Source organism: Erythranthe guttata, chromosome 13 (genome assembly GCF_056151865.1).
Source record: "Erythranthe guttata isolate IM_541 chromosome 13, IM_541, whole genome shotgun sequence".
NCBI lineage: Eukaryota > Viridiplantae > Streptophyta > Magnoliopsida > Lamiales > Phrymaceae > Erythranthe > Erythranthe guttata.
The window spans coordinates 17125365-17152702 of record NC_142545.1 but is presented as its reverse complement, the minus strand read 5'-3'; the positions used below and the strand labels follow the sequence as shown (position 1 = coordinate 17152702).

The window sequence follows — 27338 nt, the reverse complement described above, 5'->3', positions numbered from 1 at the left end:
TAGGGGTACAAGTGGGAATAAAAATAAAGAAAGGAAGTAAAAGGTCAAAGGGCAATTGGTTAAAAATAAGCTGGCAAAGAATAACAGGGTGCGATATCACATGGCAAATCTCACTCCTAGCAGCTGTCTTCAATTTTCATATTTATAACATTTTTTTTTTTTTAATTTACACACCAAATTCATTTATCTAATTTTTATTTGGATTGAACATGATTAGATAGTCAAATTCATACTTTGCTTAAGTGTGCATCGAATATTAATAAATAAATATCTATTTTTTTTAATGTAAATAAAACCATAACGATATTTGCTACCTCATGTTAATCCATACACGATTATTTGGGCTTTGACTTTGTTACCAATGAAGTATGTAAAAATGAATTATTTCTATAAGGTTCTAAGCTACTAAAAATAGTTTATAGAGTGTTTCAAAAATTATTTAAAAAAATAAAAAATCTTTAAGAGTTCAAAAAATTTAAGAGTTCAAACAATGAACTGCTGTAAAGCTTTTAAAATCATCTTTTTTTAATTTACCTTTAACTCAGTTTTTTATTTAAGATTTTATTATAAGTAAAAAATAATTATTTATAAATATATAGTGCGAGGACGTAACAACTTATAAAGTCTTCAAACAAGATGTAAGATCTCTTTAAAATATATTACAAATTTACAACTTTTATATATATATATATATATATATATATATATATATATATATATATATATATAGTGTGAAGGTAGGTGGGATAATTGCTAGGTAGATTGAGCCCTAATTTCGCGCCATGTTACAAGTGAGATTCCATATCAAAAATGCCGAGTAAACTGCAAATACTACCCCTGTGTTATCTCGAAATAGCAAAAACCCCCCTGTGATAAATAAACTAGCAAAAACCCCCCTGTGAAATTTAGTCAAAGGCAGAATCCCCCCTAGCTGATTTTTTAGACTTGAAATGACAAAATTGTCCCTCAAAATGTATTTATATATATACATATTATATGTATATTTATTCTTTTTAATTTTTTTGTTTAGAAATTAAAAAAAAATAGTAAACAACTAAATTGATTATTTTTTAAATAAAATAATTAAAATATTTATAAAATATAAGAATTTATTAATTGCAAGACTCCAGGGGTATTTGTGTCCTTTTATATCAAGTCAACCCTCAAATAGTTCCATAGGGGGGTTTCTGCTATTTAAATAATTTCACAGGGGAGGTTTTTGCTAGTTTATTTATCACAGGGGGGTTTTTGCTATTTCTAGATTACACAGGGGTAGTTTTTGCAGTTTACTCCAAAAATGCCTCTCAATTACAGGATGCTGACTCTTCAATCTTTATCAAACAGTGCTACTTAAACTAATAATTGCAAATTTAATATAATATACTCTTCCGTTCCTAAATAGGTGTAGTTTTTCACCTTGACACAAATATTAAGAATCTTAATAAATATGTCTTGATTTTAGGAAAATAGATATTGATGGACAAAAATACCCTTGTTTATTAATTAATGCAGGAAGAGTGCTATAGAGTTAATAAGGGTAAAATTGAAAAATAAGCAATTAATGCAGCATTGAAATTGTAAAGTGACAGATAATATGAAACCAAAAAAATTCTAAAAAGAGACAGATATTATGGAACAACAGATGGAGTAATAAACATAAAATAGATTTATTTGAACTAGCTAGCTGTTTGAATGAAATTAGCAAATCATTTTCTATTTAAAAGTGTATCTTAATTCTTAAGTGGACGGATATCAGTCCAGCTAAAACTGGAATCCAAACCGATGACAACACTTTATAAAATTGGGCCAGCATTTGGAATGCCCAATTAAAATTGGGCCAACGTTTTGTATTAAAATATGATACTACATTTAAATTCCCTATAAAATACCCAATTCAAATGGTCATTGAGATGCTACGCTCGACGAAATAAAAAAGACTCATTTTAGCCGCACCCGAATATACTATTCATATTGTAATTTGTAGTATTTTATTGATAAAATTACCATTTTTATTTTAATCACTACCTACATAGCTAATCGTATGACAAATACCAATCTTACTGGATAATACATTGAATACAAAATCTCTTCCAATGAGCCAGAATTAATTAAGCTCAGAATTTTGTCGAACATATTACTAACTTCTACTATTTAATCAATTGAAACCAATATTTATTTATATAATAAGTATAAAAAAAAATAAGAAACAAAACAACTTCCGGAAGAGAAAAATAGGACTTCGAAAGTGTGAAACTCCATAATTTGGGGGGAGGAAAACAAATTAGAGTAAAAGAAGTGGGGCAGAAAAGAGAATAAGGAAAGATAATAATGGCCACAACTTGAGAGATTCAAACGGCGATTCTTGCGTCTTCCCCAACCATTCCTCTTTCACTCCAACCCTCCTCCCCTCAAAATGTTTCATTCTTCATTCAAAACCCGTCCTCGTATGGATTTTCAATTTCTATTTTTATTTATTCTCTTTCATCCTCCCCAAATTTCTACCCAAATATCGTATGGCAACCACCACTGTAGCTACAGGAACAACAATGGCGGAAGCCAGAATCGATTACATGTAGGCCCCATGAATTTTATCAAACACCTTTAATCTTTGCCTGATTCTTATTCCTGAAGGTGCTGTTTGGTTTTGCATGCTGGAGGATAATGTAGTGGCTGCGAACGTTTTTTGATTTCAGATTTAAATTTTGTTTTTGCAGGTGGATTAATCAACACGATTGATGACCTAATTTTGCATTTTTGTTTTCAGAAATTTCCGTTGAGAATTTCGACTCTGGTGCTACCGGACGATGTCGTTTAATCGCAAGGGTGGAAACTCGGACGAGGTCAGTATTTTCAGCTCTTGATTGATTCCATTACAAATGCAACAACAACAGTAATAATTGCAATTTTAATTTGAAGAAGCGGAAAATATGTAAATCGCTCATAAGAATGGCGTGATTGCTGTTCAATTTAGGGCTCCAGAGCAGTTGAAAAATTGGGGAAATTTAAATTTGAACATTATTATATTATATTGCCTTTGTTTTTCTGGTTTTATTTTCTGGTTTGAGGTTGTGAATTGTAGTTTTCAAGCATGGTGGCACTGATGAAGCTAAAATTTCGTTTTCGTATTCATATCGATTTCGTGTTAAGCAATGAATTACATTTTTATTTTTATTTATTCTTATTCAAATGCAGATGAATCACACGTCACCATTAGAAGAAAACACAACCATGGACCACGAAGCCAAAAACGAGCACCCTTCTTCTTCATCTCACAAAAGAATGGAAGCAATGTCACACATCGACCCGAATCCGTGTGGGCCCTACAGCCCAAGAAGATACAACGACAGCACATCACCCTCAATGTCACCCACCACAAAAACAGGCACCGCCGCCAAGAGCAACCTATCAATCATCAACCAAGGGTGGGCCAGCGGCGGCAGCAGCCGGAGCGACAGCCTGGACAGCACAACCGCCCCCCTCCGGCCACACACTGGCGGCGATGTCAGGTGGGACGCCATTAGTGCCGCCGCTTCGAAAGATTCTCCGCTAGGGCTGACTAATTTCCGGCTCTTGAAGAGGCTCGGTTACGGAGATATCGGAAGTGTATACCTTGTTGAGCTACGTGCGACTAATACCTTCTTTGCTATGAAAGTTATGGATAAGGGTTCGCTTGCGAGTAGGAATAAATTGCTTCGAGCACAAACAGAGAGAGAAATTTTGGGTCTGCTTGACCATCCTTTTTTGCCTACATTGTATACTTACTTTGAGACTGAGAAATTTTATTGCTTGGTTATGGAGTTTTGTAGTGGCGGTAACCTTCATACGCTTCGGCAGAAGCAGCCCAACAAGCATTTTACGGAGGAAGCTGCCAGGTTAATATTTATCTTTTTAAACATCTTGTTTGTATGCCCGTTTTTGGTTTTCTTCAATTGCACGTTTACTTGTTCGTAGATTCTTTTTAGGTTAGTGTTCGGAATTAGGATTTAGCTTAATCGAGTGCTTGGAATTTTTCCAAAAGAGCTAATTCCAACCCGATCAGTCCGATTTCCACCCCTAGACTGTATGCATGATTGTTTGTGAAATAGATATTGTATGAGAAGTTGAAAGAGCTGCAGTATAACTCCTATAGTTTCGATATTCACTGAGTTGGCAAGGAAAACACGGACTCTGAAATCATATGCATCTATATTAAATATCAATTATCATCATATACATATTTATTCCATTATTAATTCAAATTTATTTTTTGGGCAGATTTTATGCATCAGAGGTGTTATTGGCTCTCGAGTACCTGCACATGCTAGGAATCGTTTACCGAGATCTAAAGCCGGAAAACGTTCTAGTTCGAGAAGAAGGCCACATCATGCTTTCCGATTTCGACCTCTCGCTCCGCTGCTCCGTCTATCCAACCCTAGTAAAATCCTCCTCCGTCCACGGCCCAAATTCCGATAATACCCCCGGCGGAATCCTAAACGACGAAAACGCCGTGCGTGGCTGCATGCAGCCCTCCTCCTTCCTCCCGCGCCTCCTCCCCAAAAAGAACCGCAAATCCAAATCCGATTTCGGCCTCGGAAATAACATAAACGCCCTCCCGGAGCTCATGGCGGAGCCCACGAACGTCCGGTCGATGTCGTTCGTCGGGACCCATGAGTACCTGGCGCCAGAGATCATCCGCGGCGAGGGACACGGCAGCGCGGTGGACTGGTGGACGTTCGGAATATTCCTCTACGAGCTTCTCCACGGGACCACCCCTTTTAAGGGGTCCGGAAATAGGGCGACACTTTTCAATGTGGTGGGCCAGCCCCTGAAGTTTCCGGATAATCCGCAGGTGAGTTTTACGGCGAAGGATTTGATAAAGGGATTGTTGGTTAAGGAGCCGCATAAGAGGATTGCGTATAAGAGAGGCGCGACTGAAATCAAGCAGCATCCGTTTTTCGAAGGTGTGAATTGGGCTTTGGTGAGATGTGCCGCTGCGCCGTATATACCTGAACCGGTGGATTTTACGCAATTCGCGTGTAAAGACAACGGTGGTCATGCAGATAAGAAGATGGCGGATATTGGATGCGATAGGAACAAGAGCAGCTCTAGTGACTCTTCTTATGTTGAATTCGAGTATTTCTAGGGTTTTTCGAATTCTTGATGTTTTTATTTTATTTCTTTAAAAAAAAATCATGTGTACATTTTATTTTTTGAGTTTAGTTTGTCAGTTTAATGAGTTTTATTAAGCAATGTAAATACTGTAAAATGATGCAAAATATACTGCAGATTTGAGGGACAATAAAAACTTGAGTTATGTAATCTTATGATATAGTATGTAAGAATGACTTAAAGGTTATTTGGCTGTAATGTTTCTACAATAGAATATATACTATGTTTTTAGTAAACAAATGTTGACGAAACTAGGAAACAATTAACATATTGAATAATAATAAAAAAAGAAAATAGGAACATAATTAAAGTAGCATAAAAATGATTAGTTTTGTTGATTTTCATAATCCATTGTTGGACTTGATTAAAATAATAATAGTAAAGATGGTGATAGATTAAGGAAAAATAATTCAAAAAAAAAAAACACAAGAGGGGAATTAAAAAAAAAAGTAATAAATAGAAAATAAAAATATTCATTTCGCTAGAAAGAGGGGTCGAACCTCTGACCTTGTGGTTAACAGCCACACGCTCTAACCAACTGAGCTATTCCAGCTTGTTGTTATCATTGTAATTTAAATCTATGTACAATGTATAACTCTTGGTATTTTATTGGAATTTGTTTGAATCATATTTATTGATTTTTGCACAACCCAAAAATGCTATAAAATGATCCAAGTCACAACACCTTAACCAAACAAAAGTGTAACATTTTTCCATCTACTCTCAATAAGGACAAGTCACAACTTATATAAGTTGGCTAAAAATAATTGAGAGAATTTTATTTTCGATAGTCTTATTATATAAATCAATTTCAATTAATTGGGTATACCCCCAACTTCTAGGAGATTTTATTTTAGAAGCTAAAACTATTTTAAAAAGAAAATAAAAAGGATTGTGATAGTTGATCTAAGTATTTCATAGATAATTGTTGAATTTTTTGGGACCAATGGATTAAGTTATATCCAGGACATTTAATCATCTTCAATCTAAGTCGGTTCAACAACAAAGCCTAGCGACACTTTTAGACCACTTATTCGATCAAGGATTTTCGACTTTTGGTGTTTTGTGTCTCGATAATTTTGGTGCCACTGCTAATGGGTTTTGGATGAGAATTGTGACACAGAAAATTGAGCCGTAAACAAATAGCTCAACACGAATTATTGTTCATAACTTTTCTTTTGAATTTCTTTCTTTCATATTTTTTATTTTTAATTATAGTTGATTTGTAAGTGTCAAACCAACAATAACAAATACAAATAATGTATATTGAGAATAATGACGTCACGAGAAAAGAAAAAGAGTACTTCGCAATAAACACAACACGTATATGGGTTTGAGCGCCACGTGCATCACTGTCGATAAGCTTGGCCGATTCAAACCCCTCTCTCTCCTCTCTCTCTCTCTCTCTCTCTATATATAGCTACTTGTACATATAATCTACAGTAGAAAACCTTGATTCACGCATCGTGAGGGATAAACTGAAAGGAGCATCTAATCTGAAAATCGAATTTGTATCAACAGTAGTTTGAAGAACCGATGTCGGGGGCGCAAGGAGCACAGCCGCCGGAGTCGTTCACGGCGACGACGTACGAGTCCGTCGAAGGCGGCGAGAACAAAACCCGATTCGACATCCACTCCAAGGAGGACGAAGGAGGTATTGAAATCGACAAACTCCAGGATAAAGTCGAGGACGCCGCCGGCACCGGCGGCCCCGTTTTCGGCGCCGGCAAGGACGACGACAAAGACGATCTGGGCGTTACCGGCACCGCTTAATTAATTAGCTAGTTTTACTCGTATATATATATATATATATACATATTTCAGTTTCTTTTTATGTAGCTTTTGATTTCCTTTCTTGTAATGTGTGTTCGTTCATGAATCATGTCTGTATATATTGTTTATCAGTATATATAAAAGATTTAATTAAATAAAACGAATTATCAGAACAGATTTAATTAAATAAAATTTAAAACGAATAAAGCTTCAGAAGCTACTTTGAAAAATCATGATCAAATCCGTAACAAGAAAATGAAAACCTCTGCGCCGGAGGAATTAAATCGGCAACCGGCGAAAACTGGTGACCTCTGCTTGTATTATGATCCATCGTTTGGTGGGTCGCTAGTAGCTTGTCAAGAAACGACCAGTCGCCGGAAAATTTCTCCTGTTGGATGAACCCGCCGCCGGCTGTGGTGGATGGCCCGGCGCTGTCTGATGTCAAGTCCGTGGCGGTGTTGCCCAACAAGGGAAATGGTGAGAAGAATGGAGAGGGGACGACGACCGTTGATTCGGGACTGAGTAATTGTGGAAGATGCATGGAACTGTACAGGTTGTCGGGCTGGGCTTGATTCGGGCCGAATGTACAACCCTCCACTGCGGGGAAAGGTACAAGCAGGTCCTGCTCAGCTTCTTGATCCACGTTGGATGAATTGAATCCTCTGCTCTGGTTTTTCTTCTTGAACACTCTGCAAATCACCCACCCATCTTCCTATTTCCAAATAAAACATATATAATAAATAAAAATCTATTTTCTTTGAAGTGTAAATTACAACCACCTCCCTGAGGTAAAGTGTAATTATAAAAGAACCCCTTATTTTTGATAAATTACATCCAGCCCCCTGCACCCATCTTTCTATTTCCAAATAAAACATAAATAAAAATAAAAATCTATTTTCCTTTAAAGGTAAATTACAATAACCTCCCTGAGGTTAAGTGTAATTGTAAAAGAACCCCTTATTTTGGAGAAATTACATCCAGCTCCCTACAGATTATAAACGTCTTACATCCACCCCTATAAAAGGGGTGTTAACGTAAAAGGGTGGATGCAATTGCGTATAAATGAAGATTCTTTTCGTAAATAGATCTTACCTTATGGTGACTGTAATTATCATTATTATAATAATAATAAATATAAGGATAAATTACAAAAACTCTCTGAACTTAGGAGGCTAAATAATGAAAAACCCCCGCATCTATTTGTAGCAACCAAAATTTTCCTTTAATTAACTGTTGATCGAATTTTTTAATATAAAATGTCTAGAGTCTATTGTACCTTATGTTAAATAGCTGAGAAATAAAAAGAAAATATCTGAAATTGTGTAAAGTCTATTCCTGGAATAAAACTAAAAAAAAATCCGTGAAAAATAACATTGTAAAGGGTTGGTGTAACAAGGAAACAAACCTTCGAGAATTTTTGATAATTACGAATACGTGGAAGTGGTTTTTGTAATTTAATCTAAGTTTAGGGGGATTTCATAATTAACCCTAATAATAATTTGAGATTTGTTTTGGGTACGTACATGGATATCAAGAGGAGTAGTAGTAGTGGAGTAGTGATCGTGGTCCAAACGGTACTCGTGCATGATCCAATCGGTCTTGTGGCCGTGTGGGGCCCGGCCCGTATAGAAAACTAGGGTTTTCCTCATACCGATTCTCTCTGAGTTATTGCTGAGGTGGATCGCCTTATCCCTCCCCGTGGCTTTCCAGAATCCAGCTGTCGTAGCCCGATTGGTTCGGGTTCCGGTCGGGTATTTTTTGTCCTTGTGGCTGAAAAAATACCAGTCTATCTGCGGACCCGACCCGATTCTGCATTTCTCTGCAATTAACATGTTTTCTTTTTAATACTATTATTAATCCAGATAATATAATATAATTAACTTCTCTCACTAGGATTAATATTTTTGAGTTGATTGGATCGAGTGACATTGTAGTTTGCAACTCATTGCCATGAGAGTCAGAAATATAATTAATCATGCAAGTGGATTATTTACCTTTCAGTTATTTATAGTCTAATTATTTATTTATCCCAATAAAAAAAAATAATTAATTTAAGCTGGGGAATATTTTATATCCTCATTCAAGCAGGGCAGGCATGATTTGTTTTACTACAATGCATATATGAATATACATTTTGCCTTCAAAGGGATATTATAATTATTATTTTTATTTTCGCATAGATTTTTCTTTTTTTATCATTCATAAATTGAAAAGCTCGTATGAAAGAAGATTTATTATAATATATATAAATAAAAATAGCAATATTGATTGATGGAGGAGTATACTAACCTTTGAGATCCCAAGGTTCGAGTTTGTTGAGATCGACTTCTCCGATAACATCAAAGTCGATGGGTTCGTAAGAAACTTTCTTTCTGAGGTAATAATAAAGTAATTCCTCTTCCGTTGGATGGAATCTAAACCCCGGTGGAACTGTTAGCCCCCCATTTCCAGCAGCCATCGATCGTATGTACGTATATTCCGATTTATTTACTTCCTGCATGTAAAGTATATACATAGTTGACAGATAATGAGATAATTTGATCATTGCTCTTCTTTTTTTTTTTTTTTTTTTTTTTTTTTTTTTTTGTGAGCATGTTAATAGGAACAGGCTCCCCATCAAATTCATGCAGGGGAAAATATATGCATTAATTAAACCTAGAGCTTAAGAACTGATGAAACTAGCTAACACATGTAACTTCACATTGACAATTACAAAACCCTAGAAATTAAAACTCAAAATGAGTTATGGTCAAATAAACGACACTAACACATGTAACTTCACACAAACATGGCTAATGACTAAGAATACGAAACCTCTTGTTCTAAAATAACCTAGCTCAGAAAATCTACGAGAACGAGACATAACTCAAAAGAGAGAAAAAGATCAATTTAAAGGGAGAATTAATCCTTAATATTGTTACGTAAAGCATGTGTAAATTTCATTTCATTTCTAAACTTTATGAATTCCAAGAAGAAGAAGAAGAAGAAGAAGAAGAGTTTAATTACCTTTGTAATTTTTAGGGTTTAGACTGTTGAGTAGTTGGGTGTGGCTGAGGTGTGAGGGATCGGAGAAGAAGACAACCAGAAGAAAGCAATTAAGTGAGAGAATTGCAGGTCAGTTTTCTGCTCTTGAGCACACAAATCGAGTGTCGTTTAAAAGAGTGGCACCAATATAATTAATTAATTAATTAATCTCTCTTCTAATTAATTATTTTTTGTAAGTGCAGAAAATAAAAACAGCACACTGTATATATTGAGAGGACAAGGAAACAGAAGACCTTAAATATGGTAATTACATAACAAATAATTGGATATATATTTTGTAGAAGAAAGAAAATTACAGTACAACAGAATTGACTCAACATTATTTGGATGGAGAAGGTTGAAATATAGGAAAAATGTCGTTGAATTTGAGACCCAATCCCTATATTCGCCGCATTTAATTCATTAATATCTGCACAATATATATATATATATATATATATATATATATATATTTTGCCAATTATAACTATTATTTAATTCTCAGTCAAAACTACCACTTATTTTTTTATTAGCAGCAATTCATTTGTACTTATGTGTAAACTGTCCACATTATTATTTGGGTTTCGGTCAAACCAAAGGAATTCCTTATATATATGAATTACACAGTGTATATGTGACACACATGCATGCCGCACGTAGGTAGTTACACTTTTTTTTAATTATATTTGAATCAAAAAATATATATATAATATATATATTTCAGTATTCATCTCACAAACTAAATTAAACCCATTTCGTCATGTTTCTTTGTTTGATATTTATATTTTCTATTTATTGAAACGTCTTGCTCATCCATTTGGCCTCCACGTCAGCATATTTATTTTCAAAGGATTTGTTGCCTACAGTTAATCACAGCTCCATATTCTTATTAAAAAAGAGAAAATCGCATGCAGCTCCATATAGTACGGGGGATGCACGTGAGAGGTGCATGGAAAAAAGAATGCAAAATTCCTTAAAGTCCGTGAAATTCACGCGTTCCAATAAATAATAATCCCACCCCCCTATCACCCCCTACTACTAAACTATTACTCTAATTCAGCTTTTCTTTCAGAGCCAAACGAATTCCTATGTTTAATTTATACATTACAATTTACACACCACTTCAAATGCTCTAATTTAATTCATACGAAAGTTATATATTATTGCACACTTTATAAACAAGTATATATTTATGATATTATATATCAGATTAAAACACAGAAGATCATCTAACCTGACTCATGAGAAGCTAGTACATATATATTGGAGGGACAGGCTAATTAGTATGGCTGGTCAAACACGGATCGGAGACTTTATTATTATTGGGCACACTGGATCTGCTGCAGAATTAGAGTAACAATATCATATTTTTATTAGCCAAAAAAGAAAAAATAAAGGGGGTACCCGTACCCGTACCCTATAGTAATTAATTAGTATTATATTATTGTTATAAGTATCTTAAAACAGCAGTGAAGAGGTGCCGTCGCCTTCACGAACGCTTACTACAATGAATGCTGCATTTATGTAGAAGCTGGGTTCTGATCCCATAGGCATACCTCATTATTAAGTTTCACGGGGATAAGTGCTTAATCCAGGTAATCAGAAACTTCTATTCTTCAACAAATATATATATATATATATATGCTATTCTATTAAACAATACCATAAAATGCTTCCCGAGTGTGCAATGCCACGTCGGCAGAATAAGAGGCCATGTCTCGACCCGGTGGTTCTTTTGCTGCCACATGTCTTTTTTTGTATTTTATAATATATTTCCCGCTAGGGCTTACCTTTAAGAATTTTAGAAAAAAAAAAAAAAAAAAAAAAAGGACACGTGGAAGCAGAAGACCCACGGTATTTATCACCAGGTGTAGGTTCGAAGGAGCCCCATGTCTCCCTTCGTCACATTATTTTAGACTGGAACGGGACAAATTCATGTCTGATTTCTGGCCCATCTTAGTCAATAACCCAAATACATGTCTTCCAATTAGTGGCACATGCCCATCAAACCAGTCACAAAACCCAAATGCAAATGATTCATTTTTTATTTTTTTTAATATGTGTACATATATATATATTTCACTTTCTCTACATGTGATAGACTGGCATACCCCAAGGTATATCCATGAGAACAAGAACCATCATGTAATCCTCCATTTTCTCGATGCATTTCAGGAGGCTGGTAGGACTGGCCTTGCAAGAGGCGCTCTTAACACATAGTCGAACCTAGCTGAAATTTATTTCAAAGGGGCAAAAGCTTTCAACACCTCCAAACGAGCCAATAGTCAATAAAATAAATCAACTGTCGACAAACAAAAAAAAATATATTTAAAAAAAAATGCTAGATATCATCAACATAGTTCGAACCCAAACTGGATCTAACAAACAAGTCTAATACAGACAAAAGTATTCACGAGACGAAGGGGTACAGATTAGTTGGACTCCGGTTTAACTCTACTGCGGTTGTCCCATTGATAATTTTAAGCATCTCCATTCTGTTGCTCTTCTGCGGATGGTACTGCCATCACCTCTCCAGGAGGTGGGTGGTCAAACCTGCATGTTGCTCCGAATTTGCATGTTCCAGTCTTCATGTAGTAGGGACAGTGTATAGCACCCTATAACAAGCATTCACACCACAACATTTATTTCTTTTGCCAGATAACAAATAAACATAAAATAATACAATAAAGATTCGGGAAGCTGATATTAGATAACTAATTCAATGGCGAATGCTAATTGCCCGACTAACATACACTTTGTATGTTACTTCCCCTGTTCATCCAATCAAACAAAAGGAGTATGCAAAAGGTACTAATAACTCACTTTAGTCCATCCAACAAAAAAAGGCAAGTGTTGATACGTTAAGTATTAGCTCTTAACCCATCTTAGACAAATTTATTAAAACAGCATTTGATCTATTCAAGCCGATATTACACAATTCCTTCCATTGTTAGCATATGACCTCCGTCAATGAGATGTATAATGAGCGTTTTTAGGACCCATTTACGACATAGTTTTACTTTTTCTACTAAGTTGTATTGTATCTAGAACTTTCATAACAAGATTGACGAAAATAACTTATATAATTTTTACCAATAAAGTTTGCATAATAAGTGTCCAATCAGATGTTCAATTACCTCTCTCCTTGGCAGGCCTGCAAGAGTTAGTTTCACATTTTCCTGCAGAGATTCGGTAGTGTAGATAGCTGCTACGCTGGTTGTTGAGCGGTCAAGAGGATGATGAAACTTGCAGGTAATCCCAAACTTACATATCCCAGTTTTCATGTAATACTTGAACCAGAAACGAAGAGAATGTAATTAGATCAAGGAGCAAAAATACAAAAGCTAAACGAAGACACATGGCCAAGTTAGTCTTCCTATAGTCTACATAGCTTTGTACACAAGTATTTTAGGCCAAGGGACAAGGCAAAGCAGTCTACGAGCAAGACCAAGTATATACATTTAGAAAAATTGGGTCATAAAATTGTTTGAATCAATAGGATGAACCGGCAATGTGAATCATAGTAGAGAAACTGCCTATGAAATAGATGTGTAACATGCAAAAGACTGATTGTAAACTGTGATTGAGTTAGTTAATACTGCTACTGCGACCACTTAATTAGATGATGGAAACACATAACGCAAGCTTTGAACTACATAATACTTAGGAGATTAAAATTCCTGATATTTTCTCATGCAAAATGAAAAACGGGAACAAGGAAATACGCACATCACATTCCAGCTGTCCAGGTCGTTGAGGGTAAAAGGCCGGGCTCAACCCAAGCTGCAAGGAGAAAATTAAGGATATCAATAAGAACATAGACATACAAAACTAGAAGTTTCTGTCATCCACAATTAATTAAAAATTCAATGCTATCAGAAGCACCCGGAACACCAGTAACATAGTTCCAGACATCAAAATCTGCTCATTGATTTTTTCTTGTCTCAGAGACTCAGGAAAGCTCAGAAGAATAGAGACAATTGTAACACTACAATCAAGAATCTAAGACAACATTTAAAGCTATAAAAATTGTGCATTGAATTGATCATATACTCCCCTGTGTTCATGCGCCAACAAATATACGTTGAAACTAGCAAAAGACAGACGATTGCAAGTTTACCTCTGTCTGAGTCAGCATTGGATCATAAGAAATCTAAGCCAACATTTAAAGCTATAAAAATTGTAGATTGAATTGATCCTATACTCCCGTGCATTCATGCGTCAAAAAATATACAAAGAAACTAGCAAAAGAAAGACGATTTCAAGTTTACCGCTGTCTGAGCCAGCATTGGATCATATGCTGAGAGGAGAGATGCTGTCGGAGCAACAACCCCATAATTATAATGTGCCGAGGGAGAGGTCATAAGAGTAGGAGCAATAGCGTCTGCAGATGGATTATTTGCTATGTTATACTCTATAAACTTATTAGTATAAACGAGTGAGCAAAAAAATGACAAAAAGGTAAATCTACCACTTACTATATCGGTCCGGATGATTGTAGCGGCAAGTGGCCCCATACTTACAGCTGCTTAAACGAGATGGAACTTATTAGATTTTAGAATGGTATATAACAATGAACATAGAAAAACAACTATAATATCATACTAACATACATATGAACTCAAATTCAAAATCAATTTTCCGCTCAAAGTGGTATTTTGTGGGATAGAAAAACTTTTCAACATGATTCACTTCAACAAATCTGGTGTAAACTGAGGCACGATAAACAATATCTTGTTTCTTATGAACAAGTATCTCATTTTATAAGAAAAAAGGATACTTGTCAATCATCAACTTTTCTGGAGCATATGCAATGCTATTATTCCTTGACATTGGTACTTAGAATATATGTGGTGTTGGCAACGAGAAAGGGTTTCAGTAGCTAAAAGTGCAGATATGCTGACCTGTTAGTTTTTAGATAGAACGGGCAATTCTCTTCACCCTGTCAATGGTAACAGTAACATTGTTTAGGGAGAGCAGACAAGAAACCAAGACATACAAAATTGACTAATGCAGTAAACAATTTATGGAGAGATTTATTCATTTATTAAAATTCTTACTCTCTAAATATTTCCTAAACAGATCATACATGTACAAGCCTTGTAAAGATGATTAGAAACCCTAAGACTTCCCAATGACTGGCCTCACAAAGGGCACACAACTTTGAACTACAAACTTCCCACACTACATTGTCCTTTCGTTCGCCCCGTACTCAGAGGCAAAGATATGGCTTCCTCAATGAAGTCAAGCAGCCCAGCATGTCTCCCAAAAAAAAGAAAGGAATTCGAAATGGGAAGGAAAGGTGTCGAGGACGTGGTTTCCTTATATTCTTGACACCGTTGCTTCCCATGTCCAAGTCCTTTTTTTTTGTCTTGGGAGATATGATGGGCTGCTTGGTTTATTGACGAAGTCATATCTATGCTATCTTTGCATCCGAATACGAGGGATAAAAGAAAGGGAAGGAACAATGTGGTGTGGGAAGTTTGCAACTCAAAGTTATGTGCTTTCCTCTGCACAGGAAGGCTCAAGATTTGTGAGGTTGTACACAAAATTGAGATGAACACCAGGATGAAGTTTGTGTTATACGATATAGACAAGAGCAGACAGAACAGTTCGAAAATGTAACAACTGTATCACCAGTCAGCAATCCCTTCATGGGCCATATATTAAACAGAAGCAATTGGAAAACCATATTCTTTTCTCCACCTAATATCGTCTGATTATTTACCCAAACAAATCAAGATGAGACACAAAACAGAAAATGTTGCATAAGTTAAACGATCATCATTATTAAATATAATCTCTTTAAATAAGCATACTGGTCTGATGGGGAGGCCTTTGGTATTGTGCACCAACGCTGGGGCAAAAGGTTGCTGCACTGTCTTCCCATCTCCAACTAGACTGGTCTGCACCTCGGCACCAATTTCTTCTCCAGCTGGTTGTATTGGCACACCTTTGGGGTGGTGAAATTTGCAGGTTGGACCAAATTTACAACTTCCAGTCTTCATGTAGAACTGCTTAAACACAGCATGTTAAATTACTAAATTCAAGTATAACAACAACCTATGCTCTCACGAGAAATCATCTTACAGCACATGGAGGTTCTGATGGTCTCTCAGGTAAGTAAGTGCCATCATCTTCGGTAGCACCCTGCAATTAAGTTAGTAAGCAATCATTTGGAAATTTTGACATCATAAATTATCATGTAAAATAAAATGATAGATAATACCAAAACAACTTACTAGAGACACGATTCTATCTTTAGGATGGTTGAATCTGCATCGAATACCAAACTTGCATCTTTGAGTCTTCAGGAAGTACTGAAACATTGTTCACATAGATATAGAAATTTAAATCCAGTCCATCAAGTGCTATAGTTGAGAATAATAGTCTGTATCCAGCTTACAGGACAATCTGGATCGCCTGGCCTCTCAGGAAGGCACTCACTTGGTACAGGCGGAACCTGAATCACAATTAAAGATCATGAACAATGAACAACATTTCATGATGATGAAATGAATAAACTGTACAACTAGGGGGGGGGGGGGGGGGGGGGGGGGGGGGGTGTGACAATCCCAGTATATCCCCAAGGTGAAAAATCATATTTAAAATTAGGTGGAGAAATGCAATCACATACTTCTACTAATTAATGATACTAAGTAATCTGTATTTGTGAGTGATGATTGTGCTTTCAGGAGAGCACCAAAAATACAGGCATCTAATGTGATTGGTGAATTTGACTAGTAAACTGTTTCAAATACGCATGTATAGCAGTACTGCTAAAACTTCAAATAATTGCCATCGAAATAAAGAATCCATGCGATGTTTCTCTGACAAACAGAAGTAGGGTGATTTTGTGAAAGATGTAGCAAACATCAAGAGAATCAACCAAACAAAACACTCTTACTTCATGAGTTTCTGATTGCCTAGAATTCAGCACTGAATTCTTGGGCAGAATGAGAATTTTCTTTACATGCCATAATCATGAACTTGATTTTTTTGTCTTCAATTTTGTGTAAGTTAGAACACAATGATCAGGGTTTTGTTGCATTTAAAAATTTCAGATCTTTTTGGTAAGGATATATTTAAGAATCGGAAAATAAATACAATACGATTATTCACCATCATATAGTGAGTGAGTATCCTGATTAATATGCTTTCCCTGGAGAACTTCAGACTGAATAACTTTGAAAACCTAACAAAATTTGCGAATAACACCCCATAGTGTTTCCTTAATCTTATGCAACATCAGCACACATGTTTCCCATAAAAACAAATTCATACACCATAAGATAAATTTACATTTTTTAACATGAATAGAACAAGTTAGATTCATGGTCAAGCAACAAAGTCAGCAATTTACAGCCCGATGAACTTAGTGAAAGTAATAACAGGAAAAGGTATATGCTCTTTTGCTATGGGAAGTCATTAGTCATCACCATGAAACTGTTTCTGGTTTTCATCAATAAAGCTACACATAAAACAAGATCCACCATAAACAAACTAAATTTAGAACATAGCCTTTACTTAGAACCACAGAGGATATTGTTAATTCAACATGGAAAAGAACCATTGCAGTTACTAATGTCAGAGAAATACATCTACAAGGATATCAATAGTAAAAAACAAGTGGACTCGCAATTAGGTTTGAAACGATAGGAATATAAAGCCGAGTTAAAAGTTCCTTTTAAGAGGATACAACAAAATGTTTCATTAAAAAAGGGGCTAGTTTACATAGGTTCCACTGTTATCAACTTAGAGTTCTATTCTAGTACATCCCACACTACAAGACTTGATTTTGTTCAGAATAAGAACTCGGAGATCATTTTGAGAAAGTAAATAATATGAGGTAGAGTTGATACAAAATATAATGTCTTATTAGATTACAATACTATTTATGAGCCTATAAAACAATATAGGTGAGCATAGAGCATCACATAAATTGATGCACCATAGACATAGGGATATATTTAATAGATGCTTCTAATTATAACATAAACTACTTAACTAGTAACCACATGAACCTACTAGAAAGTAAAAATATGTTATAAGTACAAAGTAATTTGTAAATTAAAATCTTATAAAAAAGGTACTACTATATATTAAATAGCAAAAAATATCACCTCTTTCCAATCCGGGATTCCCCCTTCTGGAACCCAAATAGGATGGTCAAACCTGCAGCTCTCTCCAAACTTACAGGTTCTTGTTTGCATATAAAAGGCACAGTCCTTCTCTCCAGGCCTCTGGGGGTAAACGGGCAAATGGCTCGTACTGTCATACCTAGGGCGCTTGGCTAAAGGGTTTGTCGAATACCAAGCTTCAGTTAGCCCCTTGTTATGGGCATCCAAAAGAGTCTGGTGATAGAGTGCTAAATACATAGTAGACACATATACAAGAAAGCACATCATATATGTTATTAATTATATAAATAGGATATTATTTGTATAGTAGGCGGAAATATAGGCAAATTCTACTCGCTGATAACTTGTTAAGACCTGAGTAAGTTAAAACCAGATGACACAAACGTCAAATGCTGATTACATATCTATTCCATATATATGTATATATTTAAATTAGTCATAACTATATATAAGATCCAATAAATTAAGGTAATAGTCAATAGTGTCACAATACCACACTGACAGTGACTCGTATAATGAATTTGTACACCTTATGAGGTTTAATCCTTCGGAGCTTTTAACTTATAAATCAATGACATGAGAACACAAGATTACAAAAGCAATGGCAATATAATACATATATCTTCTTTTAGATTGATTGCCTACATTCATCCTTTAACAACTCGAACCAGTGTATCAATTAGTTACAGAAACCTCCTCCAAATTAAGGAGATGGTTTCAACCTTTTCCAGTTATTTTCTTTATTTTCTTGACTCAAGCATGCAAAGAGCTTAAAGGTAGGTCGGCCTTATATTAGTATGCCCAAATCGGGCTTGATCTGGTACCAAAGTTCAGTCTCCCCTTCACAACAACAGCTCAAGTGGAAGTGATTTATGCAAATTCTTACATAACACATAAAAAGTAACATAACAACTCTCAAAAAGTAGCAACAATTTCCTTACAGATTTCACTTTGGTAAACAGGAAATCACGTTATATTAGCATTAGTTACATAATAAGTACTTTCTGAGTCATAATATGGGCCACGGAACTATTCATTACATAGGGTGATTATATATTCTAGTGATGTACGACGGAATACTCAAAGCCTATAAAAGTATCATAGCAACAAAAGCTGACATTTTACCAAGCAAAGATAATCTTAATCTTTCTTTCCTCACAAGAAGACTCTTCAACCCCTCCAATAATGATAAATTCACGAGATCACACAGTCATTCGAGGACAGCTAAGGTTATACCAGCTGAACAATACAAATACTACGGTTCTTCTACTGTGAGCTAAAGAGAATTGTCGAAGGCGAGTAATCTACGTCATCAATTGACAAATATCACATGGAAATGTCATAAATTGACCAAGAGAGTAGTCAAGTTGAACTTCATAAAACGAATACAAAACAAAAAGGGATTTTCTAAACAATTGGCGTAAATTAGGGCATTGCAATTTGCAACAGATCAATTACTCACTTAAAAAATTAAAAAAATAAAAAAGGTAAGGATCTCTTACATTCGGTGGAGGCGCGCTTCAACTCATTGTAGAGCGCGTCCGTCGACGCAGCATCCACGCCAGGGGGGCCATGCGAGTGCGCAGACACGCCAGGAATCCTAGTGGAGTAGCTCTCTGGGGCGTACAACATTGATGATGACATGGCGGATGAAGAGGTGAGGGAGTCGCTCAAGTACCTAGAAGTAGCGCCCAGCAACGAAGTGTCTGCGGATCGAGGTTTGTAGATGCTGGTTGTAGCGCTGCCGCCGCCGCCGCCGTAAGTGCTGGTTGTGTAGCCGTATTGCTGTTTCGCCATCAAAAGCCGCGATTTTTTTCTCTTGGGGCGAAGAAAGAGAGTGTCGAAGCCCTAAGTGGCTCCGGCTCAGAAAGAATAATACAAAGTACTAAAATAATTGTTTATCCGGCTCAGTGACGTATATATGACGGTCAACCGTCAACGGTATTGCACCCCAACGGGAGAATATTTCCCCGACCCGCTTTTCATCTCATTTACTGGGTCCGGTCCGGTCCGCTCCGACCCGAACATGATTAGGCAATTTTCCATAATGACCCCTTGTGAACAGGATATTTCCATATTGGACCCATTAATTATAAACTTTTCCTTATTAACACTGGTTACACTTGTAAAAGTTTTCCCATCTTTGTTCTGTTTCATTATTTTTATTAGGAAGGACAATAAAATTCGTCAACATTTGAAGTTGGTCGTAGTGAATATTTTGCAGTAACAGACTTATTTTACTCAAGAGATGAGTTGATAGATTGAACAAGAGTGACCACTAAGAGTCTTGGTGTAAAGTTGGTGAAGAGAAGTAGTCCTAAGAATCTGACTCGTGATGTGTACTCGTCATCTTTTCAAAAGGCATGTGAAACGTGTTGGAGCCGGGTGTCACCTCTCACGAAAGTCTCTATCAGTGGGTTATTGTGTTGAGATAATACTCAATGTCGCAATTGGTCGACATGTACAAAATCAACTATGCAAATTCATTAATTAAGTAATTAATAATAAAAAAGAGTATTAATGAAACTAAGCTACTATTATTACTTAATTGAACAGGACGACTAGTTCAGGCGTGAGAACGATGTTTTCACACTTGGATTGAAGTGCAAACACCATTTTCACGCATGAATCGATCGTCCACCCCCAATTCACACTCAAATTGGGCGAGCTCCTTCCCCAATCCATGTCCAAAATAGGCGTATGAACTGTGCAAATATTGAAACAAAAAACCCCATAGAATTCAATTTATAGGGGTTTTTAAATATCAAACTTGGAGGACTAATTTGAGAAATAGAATGAAGTGCAGGGACTAGGATCATTAACACGGTTGACCATCAACGAGTACTTAAATAAAACCAAAAGCGTACTATGCAAGAGGCGTAAAATTGCAGGAAACACAAGTGTAAGATTAACAAGTCCAGTTCTACAAAATCACTAAAGTCTCGAACCAGAAAAAAAAAAGACGAAAAGCCCTTAAAAATATCAGCACTCAACAACAGTGGTGAGTGCTATAGAAATTTATCTCGTGATTGTCGATTCGATTGATACGTTCGTCTATTGGTTGACGAAGAGCAAATTGCCAACCGAGGAATCGGCATGGAAGAGTTGCGGATATCTCCGGCCGATCCGAGGGGAAGTCCGGCGAAAGAGCAGCAAGCGGCCGGCGTCGGTATTCTTCTTCAGATTATGATGCTCGTTCTCTCCTTTGTCCTCGGCCACGTCCTTCGTCGTCATCGGTTCTATTATCTTCCTGAAGCCAGTGCTTCGCTTTTGATCGGTATATTTACTTCTGCCCTAAATTCTAATGATCACTTATTATTCTCAATTTTGCTATTAAATGTATGCGTAATCTAATGGAAAATGTGAATGTGGAATACAGGTTTAATTGTGGGGGTGCTGGCGAATATTTCCAATACAGAGAATAGCATCAGGTTTTGCCATACAATTAATTACTTTCTAATTATTTATTTTTTGAGGATTATGTAATCTTATTTTACTGTTTATTTATTTTGGTTTGGTAGGTCATGGTTCAACTTCCACGAGGAGTTCTTCTTCCTGTTTTTGCTGCCGCCGATTATATTATATCCTTTCGCATTGGACTTCCTTTATGAATATTAGCTAATTTGCTTTGTTAATTTTTTCCATTTCTTTCCATTGGTTCGCAAGAGAAAGTATATCCTTAACTTGGTTTCCGTGTTTACCCAGTCAGGATTCAGTCTGCAACCTGTAAGTATTCAAAAGTTTTAGTTTATCATAATCGTACAAACACCGAACGTTGGTTTGCATTATTTTTCCGTCATCTTTATATGACATGAAGTAGCTTCATTTATGAATTTTACTTTGCAGAAACCATTCTTTTCCAACTTTGGTGCCATAGTAACATTTGCAATTTTTGGAACCTTTCTTGCTTCTGTGGTCACGGGCGTTTTAGTGTGAGTATATTTCTGTTAGCAGCTTCTTATACTCTTTTAAGTATTTTTAAAAGAATATCTATGTCATCACTTCTGCGCTTGCTTAATCGTCCGATGTTTCTGGATTCAGATACCTTGCTGGAGCGACATATCTAATCTACAGACTTCCTTTTGTTGAGTGTCTGATGTTTGGTGCTCTCATCTCAGCTACTGATCCTGTCACTGTTCTGTCCATATTTCAGGTGATTAGCTGTTTTAGTCTTGTGATACCAATGTTATTTTCCCATCGGCTTATTAGTTTAAACTCTTACATAACTTGTGGAAGTGTCGGAATGTTTCTACAGGAAAGTAAATAACGAGAGTGTATGTGCTCAATAAAGAAATTAATTTCCAAACCTACCGGTGTAGTTAGATGTTTAGCCTGTGTGGTCTATTTTATGGATGAAGTTTTTTAATCAAACTGATCGATAATGTTGCATTTTGATACAAACAAATGCTCATTTCCTTCAATAAGTAGGTAGTATAAAACTTTTTTAGATAATAAAACACTTTATTTTTACCATATAGAGGTTAAGAGAAGTGACGTTCCGTGTTAAGTCACTTGCTATCAGATTGGGTTTGAATCATGGGGAAACTGCATTTTGTTCGTTGATATTGGAATTGATTGATCACTTTTTAACTTTCTCTATATGCAACATGTCCTATTGTTTTACAAGTTGTATAATGGGAAAAAGAACAAAGATCTGTTATGGTTTCCTTCATTTTCAAGTCTAGTGACCTTGCATCATATGTAGGGGTGCAAGTTGGAACGGATTTTCCAATTTCCGCCGGTTCCGATCCGAAAAGTTCCGATTTTGGAACAACTTTTTTCATTCCGACTTCCGAAATTCCGATTTCCGAAATTTTTCGATTTTTTTGGATTGGAATTGGAATTATATAAAATAAATTTGGAATTTCCGATTTCCGATCCGATTTAATTCCGAAAAATTCCGATTTTTTCCGAAAAATACACCTATAAATAGTATATATTATATAATACTTATTTTCCGAAAAATACACCTATAAGTTTTGTTTTAGGATTTTGGCATAATGAATTGTTGTTAGAAGTTTTATTGGATATTATGCTGTGTTTATTTTTATTTATTTTTTTGAACTGAATTTAGTAGTTATTAGTTTTACTTTTTATCGACGTGGATGCTCTTATTTTCGAAAAATTATGAACATTTTAGAAAATTTCGGCTAAGTTTTGAAAGTTTAAAGCTTATATGATTTCCGATTTTTTTCCGAAATTCCGAAATTTCCGGGCCTTTTGGAATTGGAATGAATTTTTAGATTCCGAAAATTTTGGAATTGGAATTGGAATTGATTTTGTACTTCCGAATTTTTTTGGAAATTTTCCGAAAAGGTTAATTCCGATCCGATCCATCCGACTTTCACCCCTAATCATATGTAACTAGAAACTACATTCTCTTGATATGGTCTTTGTAGGAGCTTGGTACAGATACGAATCTGTACGCTTTGGTCTTTGGCGAATCCGTGCTGAATGATGCAGTAAGTTTTGCTGGTTTTTTAATTTCCTTAAAATGGAGGATGCCTTTTGGAATAATTTCAATACTTTTCAAATAACGAGTTACTAATTTATCATATATTTGTTTAATTGTGTATTTTGCTGTTTGAAGATGGCAATTTCTTTGTACAGGTTAGTCAATCACAGCTATCATCATATGAGTATATTCTTGCACCACATTTAGTCATTAACAACCTGATTTGTGCTTTCGTAGGACAATGTCACTGGTGAGGAGTCACTCGTCATCGGATCAAAATCTTTTTATGGTCGTGATTAGATTTCTGGAGACTTTCGTTGGATCAATGTCAGCAGGTTTATTGCTAGTACCCTGCTGTAATTCTAGCCGTCCATGTTTTATGTTTGAAATGTCGATTTAATTCATTTTCATGGCATTAAGGTATCAGCACTTCTTGTAATCTCTCACCGCCCTCCCCAAAAAAGAAAAATTGGAAAAAACAATTTAATAACTTAACAAAACATTGGTATCTGTACATTTATCTAGCCAGAAATAGCACACATATCCAGGCTAATAAATATATTTGTTTCTTAATCTACAGGGGTCGGAGTTGGATTCACTTCTGCTTTAATATCCTTTTTATATTTTTTCATATTTTTGCCAACACTTGCTCTCACTGATTTTAAGCTCATAACAAGGTTTGTGAAGCCTTAACTTCCAGTACCTTTTCAAGTATGCTGGTCTGGATATTGACAAGTAAGCATATTATTTCAATGTTCCAGCACCTGCCGTAAATAATATATAAGAAATACTTACTAATTTTCTTTCAATATCATGTGCAGTCTTCAAAACTTGGAGTGCTGTTTGTTTGTTCTTTTCCCATATTTCTCGTAAGATAATTTTGAACTGTTACTTTTTATTCTATGGAATCAGTATATATTTTATGATTTCTTTTAACTCTCAGTTTGTGTTTTACCATCTTATATTTATGTAGATACATGCTAGCCGAAGGGCTTGGTCTCTCGGGTATCGTATCTATACTGTTCACTGGAATAGTAAGTGAAATTAATGAAGTTTTGTCTTGTATTTATATTTTGTCCATATCATATTGCAGCAAGTTAGTGTGATTGTTTGTGTTAGGTTATGAAGCACTACAGTTTCTCCAACTTGTCAGACAATTCTCAGAAGTTCGTGTCTGCATTTTTCCATCTGATATCATCATTGGCGGAGACTTTTGTGTGAGCAATCATTCAGTTATTTATTGGTGTGTTGTTTCGTTTGTGTCTTCAGCCACATTTTCTCAGATTTTTTTTTTCTGTCTTGCAGATTTATTTACATGGGATTTGACATAGCCATGGAACAGCATAGCTGGTCTCATATTGGATTTATCTTTTTTTCAATTGTATCCTTGAGTTGCATGCATTCTGAATAAGTCGTTTCTTGTCTAATTTGCGGAGATTAAATGAAAATTTTCCTTAACTTACTCTAAATTAAACCAGGTCTTCATCTGTATTGCAAGGTATGAGTACTTAGCCTTTTGCATATTGGCATTGGTCTTGCTGTTTTTGATTTATTTTCCATTTTTCTTTTGCAAAGAAATGTTGTCAACCCAATACTTTGCCCCTTTGGTGTTTTCGTTATTATATGGGAACAATTATTAAACCTTGTTCTTCTTGTTCCGTGAAGAGCTGCAAATGTGTTCTGCTGTGGTTATTTGGTGAATTTGGTTAGACCTGCGCATAGAAAAATACCAATGAAGCATCAAAAAGCACTTTGGTATAGTGGTAAGTGCATATGATTTCTTCAGCAGCTCTTATATATTTGCAACGCAAACTCATCTCCCTTTTTTTCCATATTTCTTGCACATAAGACAGTTTTTGACAGCTCAAACTCATATACAATATCCATTACAGGGCTCCGAGGGGCTATGGCTTTTGCACTTGCCCTGCAATCAGTTCACGATCTTCCAGAAGGGCATGGCCAGACAATATTTACTGCCACCACTGCAATAGTTGTTTTGACAGTAAGCAATCGAAACTATTTGCTTGAACTGTGGCTTTTGAAGCACTTATTAGTAATGGAACATTGCAGACCCATACCATTCACTTATCCAATTGTTAGCTCTTTTCTGGCTATGTTCTCTAGATATTTGGTTACCGGCTAATGTGAATTAATACTTGCTGTTTCTACCAACCATCACTCAAGGCTTGATAAATGCACAAACGTTTGCTGCATTCCTTACGGAGCATCTTTAGTGCATAATGTGACTTTACTCTTACTTAAGAAAATAAATGAATTTAAATCCCGTTACATATGGGAAAGTAAGGGTGGGCAGGATTTAAACCCTAGTAATCAAGGTTAGATACCAAATCTTAAGTTAGTATTATCGTGTTTTCTGCAGAAATTTTACTCCTTGTTCGAAATATAAAATGCACTTAGCAATGTGAGGGGTTACTTCATAAATCTTCATTTTTTGGCCTATTTTTTGGAATTTGTAGGTCTTGCTGATAGGAGGATCAACTGGAACCATGCTTGAAGCTTTACATGTTGTGGGTGATAGCAATGAGGTGTCATTGGGAGAAGTAAGTCAATATTCGTTAACGCCTGCTCTTTTGTGGTTAAAAATTGTATGTTAATTACTGTACATTATTTTGTCTTTCTAATAATATTTCGTTAGCTGTATTATCTCGATCTTTGCATACACATGAAAGGTGCAACTAGAAAGTGTTTTTGGTGTTTATTTTCCGATTCTTAATCTCCTTGTTCCCAATTTCAGAGCCTTGAGTCAAACAATGGCTACAGAGCTCCTGTTTATGAGGATGAGGAGGAATCTTCATCCGGAAACCGGTTTAAGATGAGACTTAAAGAACTCCGCAATAGGTAGGGCAAAATGGTTGCTGAAGTTCCATTTTTATATTTTTTTTTTATTCTGAATTATTTCTTAATCATATTTCCTCGATTAATTCTTGCAGCACCGCATCTTTTACTGCACTGGATAGGAACTATCTCACCCCTTTTTTCACAACTCAAAGTGGCGAGGAAGATGACGATCATGGTTAGTTGAATCCCTAGATCGATGCTAGAATTACTGATCCTTTTTCGGTATGGTATTTACCGTAACTGGTTTCTAACGCTATATACACTAACCATGCGTATTTTGTTCATGCTGTACAGATGAGCTTTTCAGTGATTCCGGGAGACCAAGCTTTCATTGACATAACTTATATTCATCCTTCAAGAGATACACAACTAACTTCATAGTGCTATATATATATATATATATATATATATATATATATATCTATATCTACATATAAACTTTGCATACTCCAATAGAATAGCAGTTAGAGAGTATCAGAGTAAAAAAATTAGGAGTGGAACTGCTCAGTGCAGCTTCTTCTGATCAGTCAGACCAATCTAATTTGTGTACATGATGTATGAAACGATTTGAATGGTTCAATTTTTTTTGGTGGTACATGAAGTTTAATATGCAATGTTGCCAATCGATTTTGCTGACTAGGATATTAGAAAAACCATCCGGCGACAAGTGTGATCTGACGACATCTCCGAGATGTCACCGCAATCAACAGCATCTTACCCCAGTGAGGGTTTCGTACAATGTTGAAATATTTCGAGTTGTTTTTCACTTTTGATTTACACACAACCGCACATATATAAATATAACAAATATGTATCGATCTGTACATATGTGTGAGAGATACACCCCTTTCTAAATGGGATCGAGTTGGCTTCCCGTCTATGCATTTTGCTCAACTGTTGCCCGTTGAAACTTCGAATAGGTTTTTTTTTCTTTTTTT

At 35.7% G+C, this 27338-nt stretch overlaps 5 protein-coding genes and 1 non-coding gene across 10 annotated transcripts; 3 read left to right on the top strand and 3 right to left on the bottom strand.

Annotated features, from left to right (window-relative positions):
• Positions 1–2364: 2364 nt before the first annotated feature.
• Positions 2365–5346, top strand: LOC105969069 (serine/threonine-protein kinase RHS3). 4 transcript variants are annotated; one of them, XM_012993796.2, is made up of 4 exons: positions 2365–2572; positions 2765–2840; positions 3193–3872; positions 4255–5346. In XM_012993796.2, the coding sequence occupies exons 2-4, from the start codon at positions 2805–2807 to the stop codon at positions 5120–5122; spliced, it is 1584 nt and encodes a 527-aa protein (XP_012849250.1). In that variant the 5' UTR covers positions 2365–2572; positions 2765–2804; the 3' UTR covers positions 5123–5346. The 4 variants fall into 4 exon arrangements, with proteins under 4 accessions (XP_012849250.1, XP_012849253.1, XP_012849251.1 ...); XM_012993799.2 differs by having other exon boundaries at positions 2439–2663; XM_012993797.2 differs by having other exon boundaries at positions 2447–2631; positions 2715–2840.
• A 281-nt stretch (positions 5347–5627) lies between these two features.
• On the bottom strand, positions 5628–5701 carry TRNAN-GUU (transfer RNA asparagine (anticodon GUU)). Its single transcript has one exon. It is a non-coding gene; the product is annotated as a tRNA-Asn (tRNA).
• Positions 5702–6556: 855 nt separating this feature from the next.
• LOC105968543 (seed maturation protein) lies at positions 6557–7081 on the top strand. The gene has a single exon (XM_012993174.2). The coding sequence runs from the start codon at positions 6685–6687 to the stop codon at positions 6919–6921; it is 237 nt and encodes a 78-aa protein (XP_012848628.1). The 5' UTR covers positions 6557–6684; the 3' UTR covers positions 6922–7081.
• Positions 7082–7088: 7 nt separating this feature from the next.
• LOC105968306 (NAC domain-containing protein 76) lies at positions 7089–10048 on the bottom strand. The gene is made up of 4 exons (XM_088812568.1): positions 9928–10048; positions 9211–9415; positions 8445–8740; positions 7089–7633 (listed from the first exon to the last, which is right to left on the bottom strand). Exons 2-4 carry the CDS (start codon positions 9377–9379, stop codon positions 7139–7141), a joined length of 960 nt encoding a protein of 319 aa, XP_088668694.1. The 5' UTR covers positions 9380–9415; positions 9928–10048; the 3' UTR covers positions 7089–7138.
• Positions 10049–12203: 2155 nt separating this feature from the next.
• Positions 12204–19984, bottom strand: HUA1 (floral homeotic protein (HUA1)). 2 transcript variants are annotated; one of them, XM_012993426.2, is made up of 12 exons: positions 19589–19984; positions 18069–18313; positions 16352–16408; positions 16188–16265; positions 16036–16095; positions 15765–15959; positions 14850–14887; positions 14424–14470; positions 14217–14329; positions 13675–13728; positions 13083–13235; positions 12204–12560 (listed from the first exon to the last, which is right to left on the bottom strand). In XM_012993426.2, exons 1-12 carry the CDS (start codon positions 19881–19883, stop codon positions 12426–12428), a joined length of 1470 nt encoding a protein of 489 aa, XP_012848880.2. In that variant the 5' UTR covers positions 19884–19984; the 3' UTR covers positions 12204–12425. The 2 variants fall into 2 exon arrangements, with proteins under 2 accessions (XP_012848880.2, XP_012848881.2); XM_012993427.2 differs by having other exon boundaries at positions 18069–18238.
• Positions 19985–20960: 976 nt separating this feature from the next.
• Positions 20961–27014, top strand: LOC105968989 (sodium/hydrogen exchanger 6). Its single transcript, XM_012993704.2, has 22 exons — positions 20961–21363; positions 21466–21517; positions 21608–21667; positions 21788–21812; positions 21933–22018; positions 22128–22239; positions 23486–23548; positions 23677–23696; positions 23779–23876; positions 24122–24150; positions 24245–24276; positions 24363–24410; positions 24515–24575; positions 24661–24758; positions 24847–24922; positions 25020–25039; positions 25207–25304; positions 25434–25543; positions 26019–26102; positions 26297–26400; positions 26493–26575; positions 26695–27014. Exons 1-22 carry the CDS (start codon positions 21183–21185, stop codon positions 26733–26735), a joined length of 1581 nt encoding a protein of 526 aa, XP_012849158.1. The 5' UTR covers positions 20961–21182; the 3' UTR covers positions 26736–27014.
• The last annotated feature ends 324 nt before the right edge of the window (positions 27015–27338 follow it).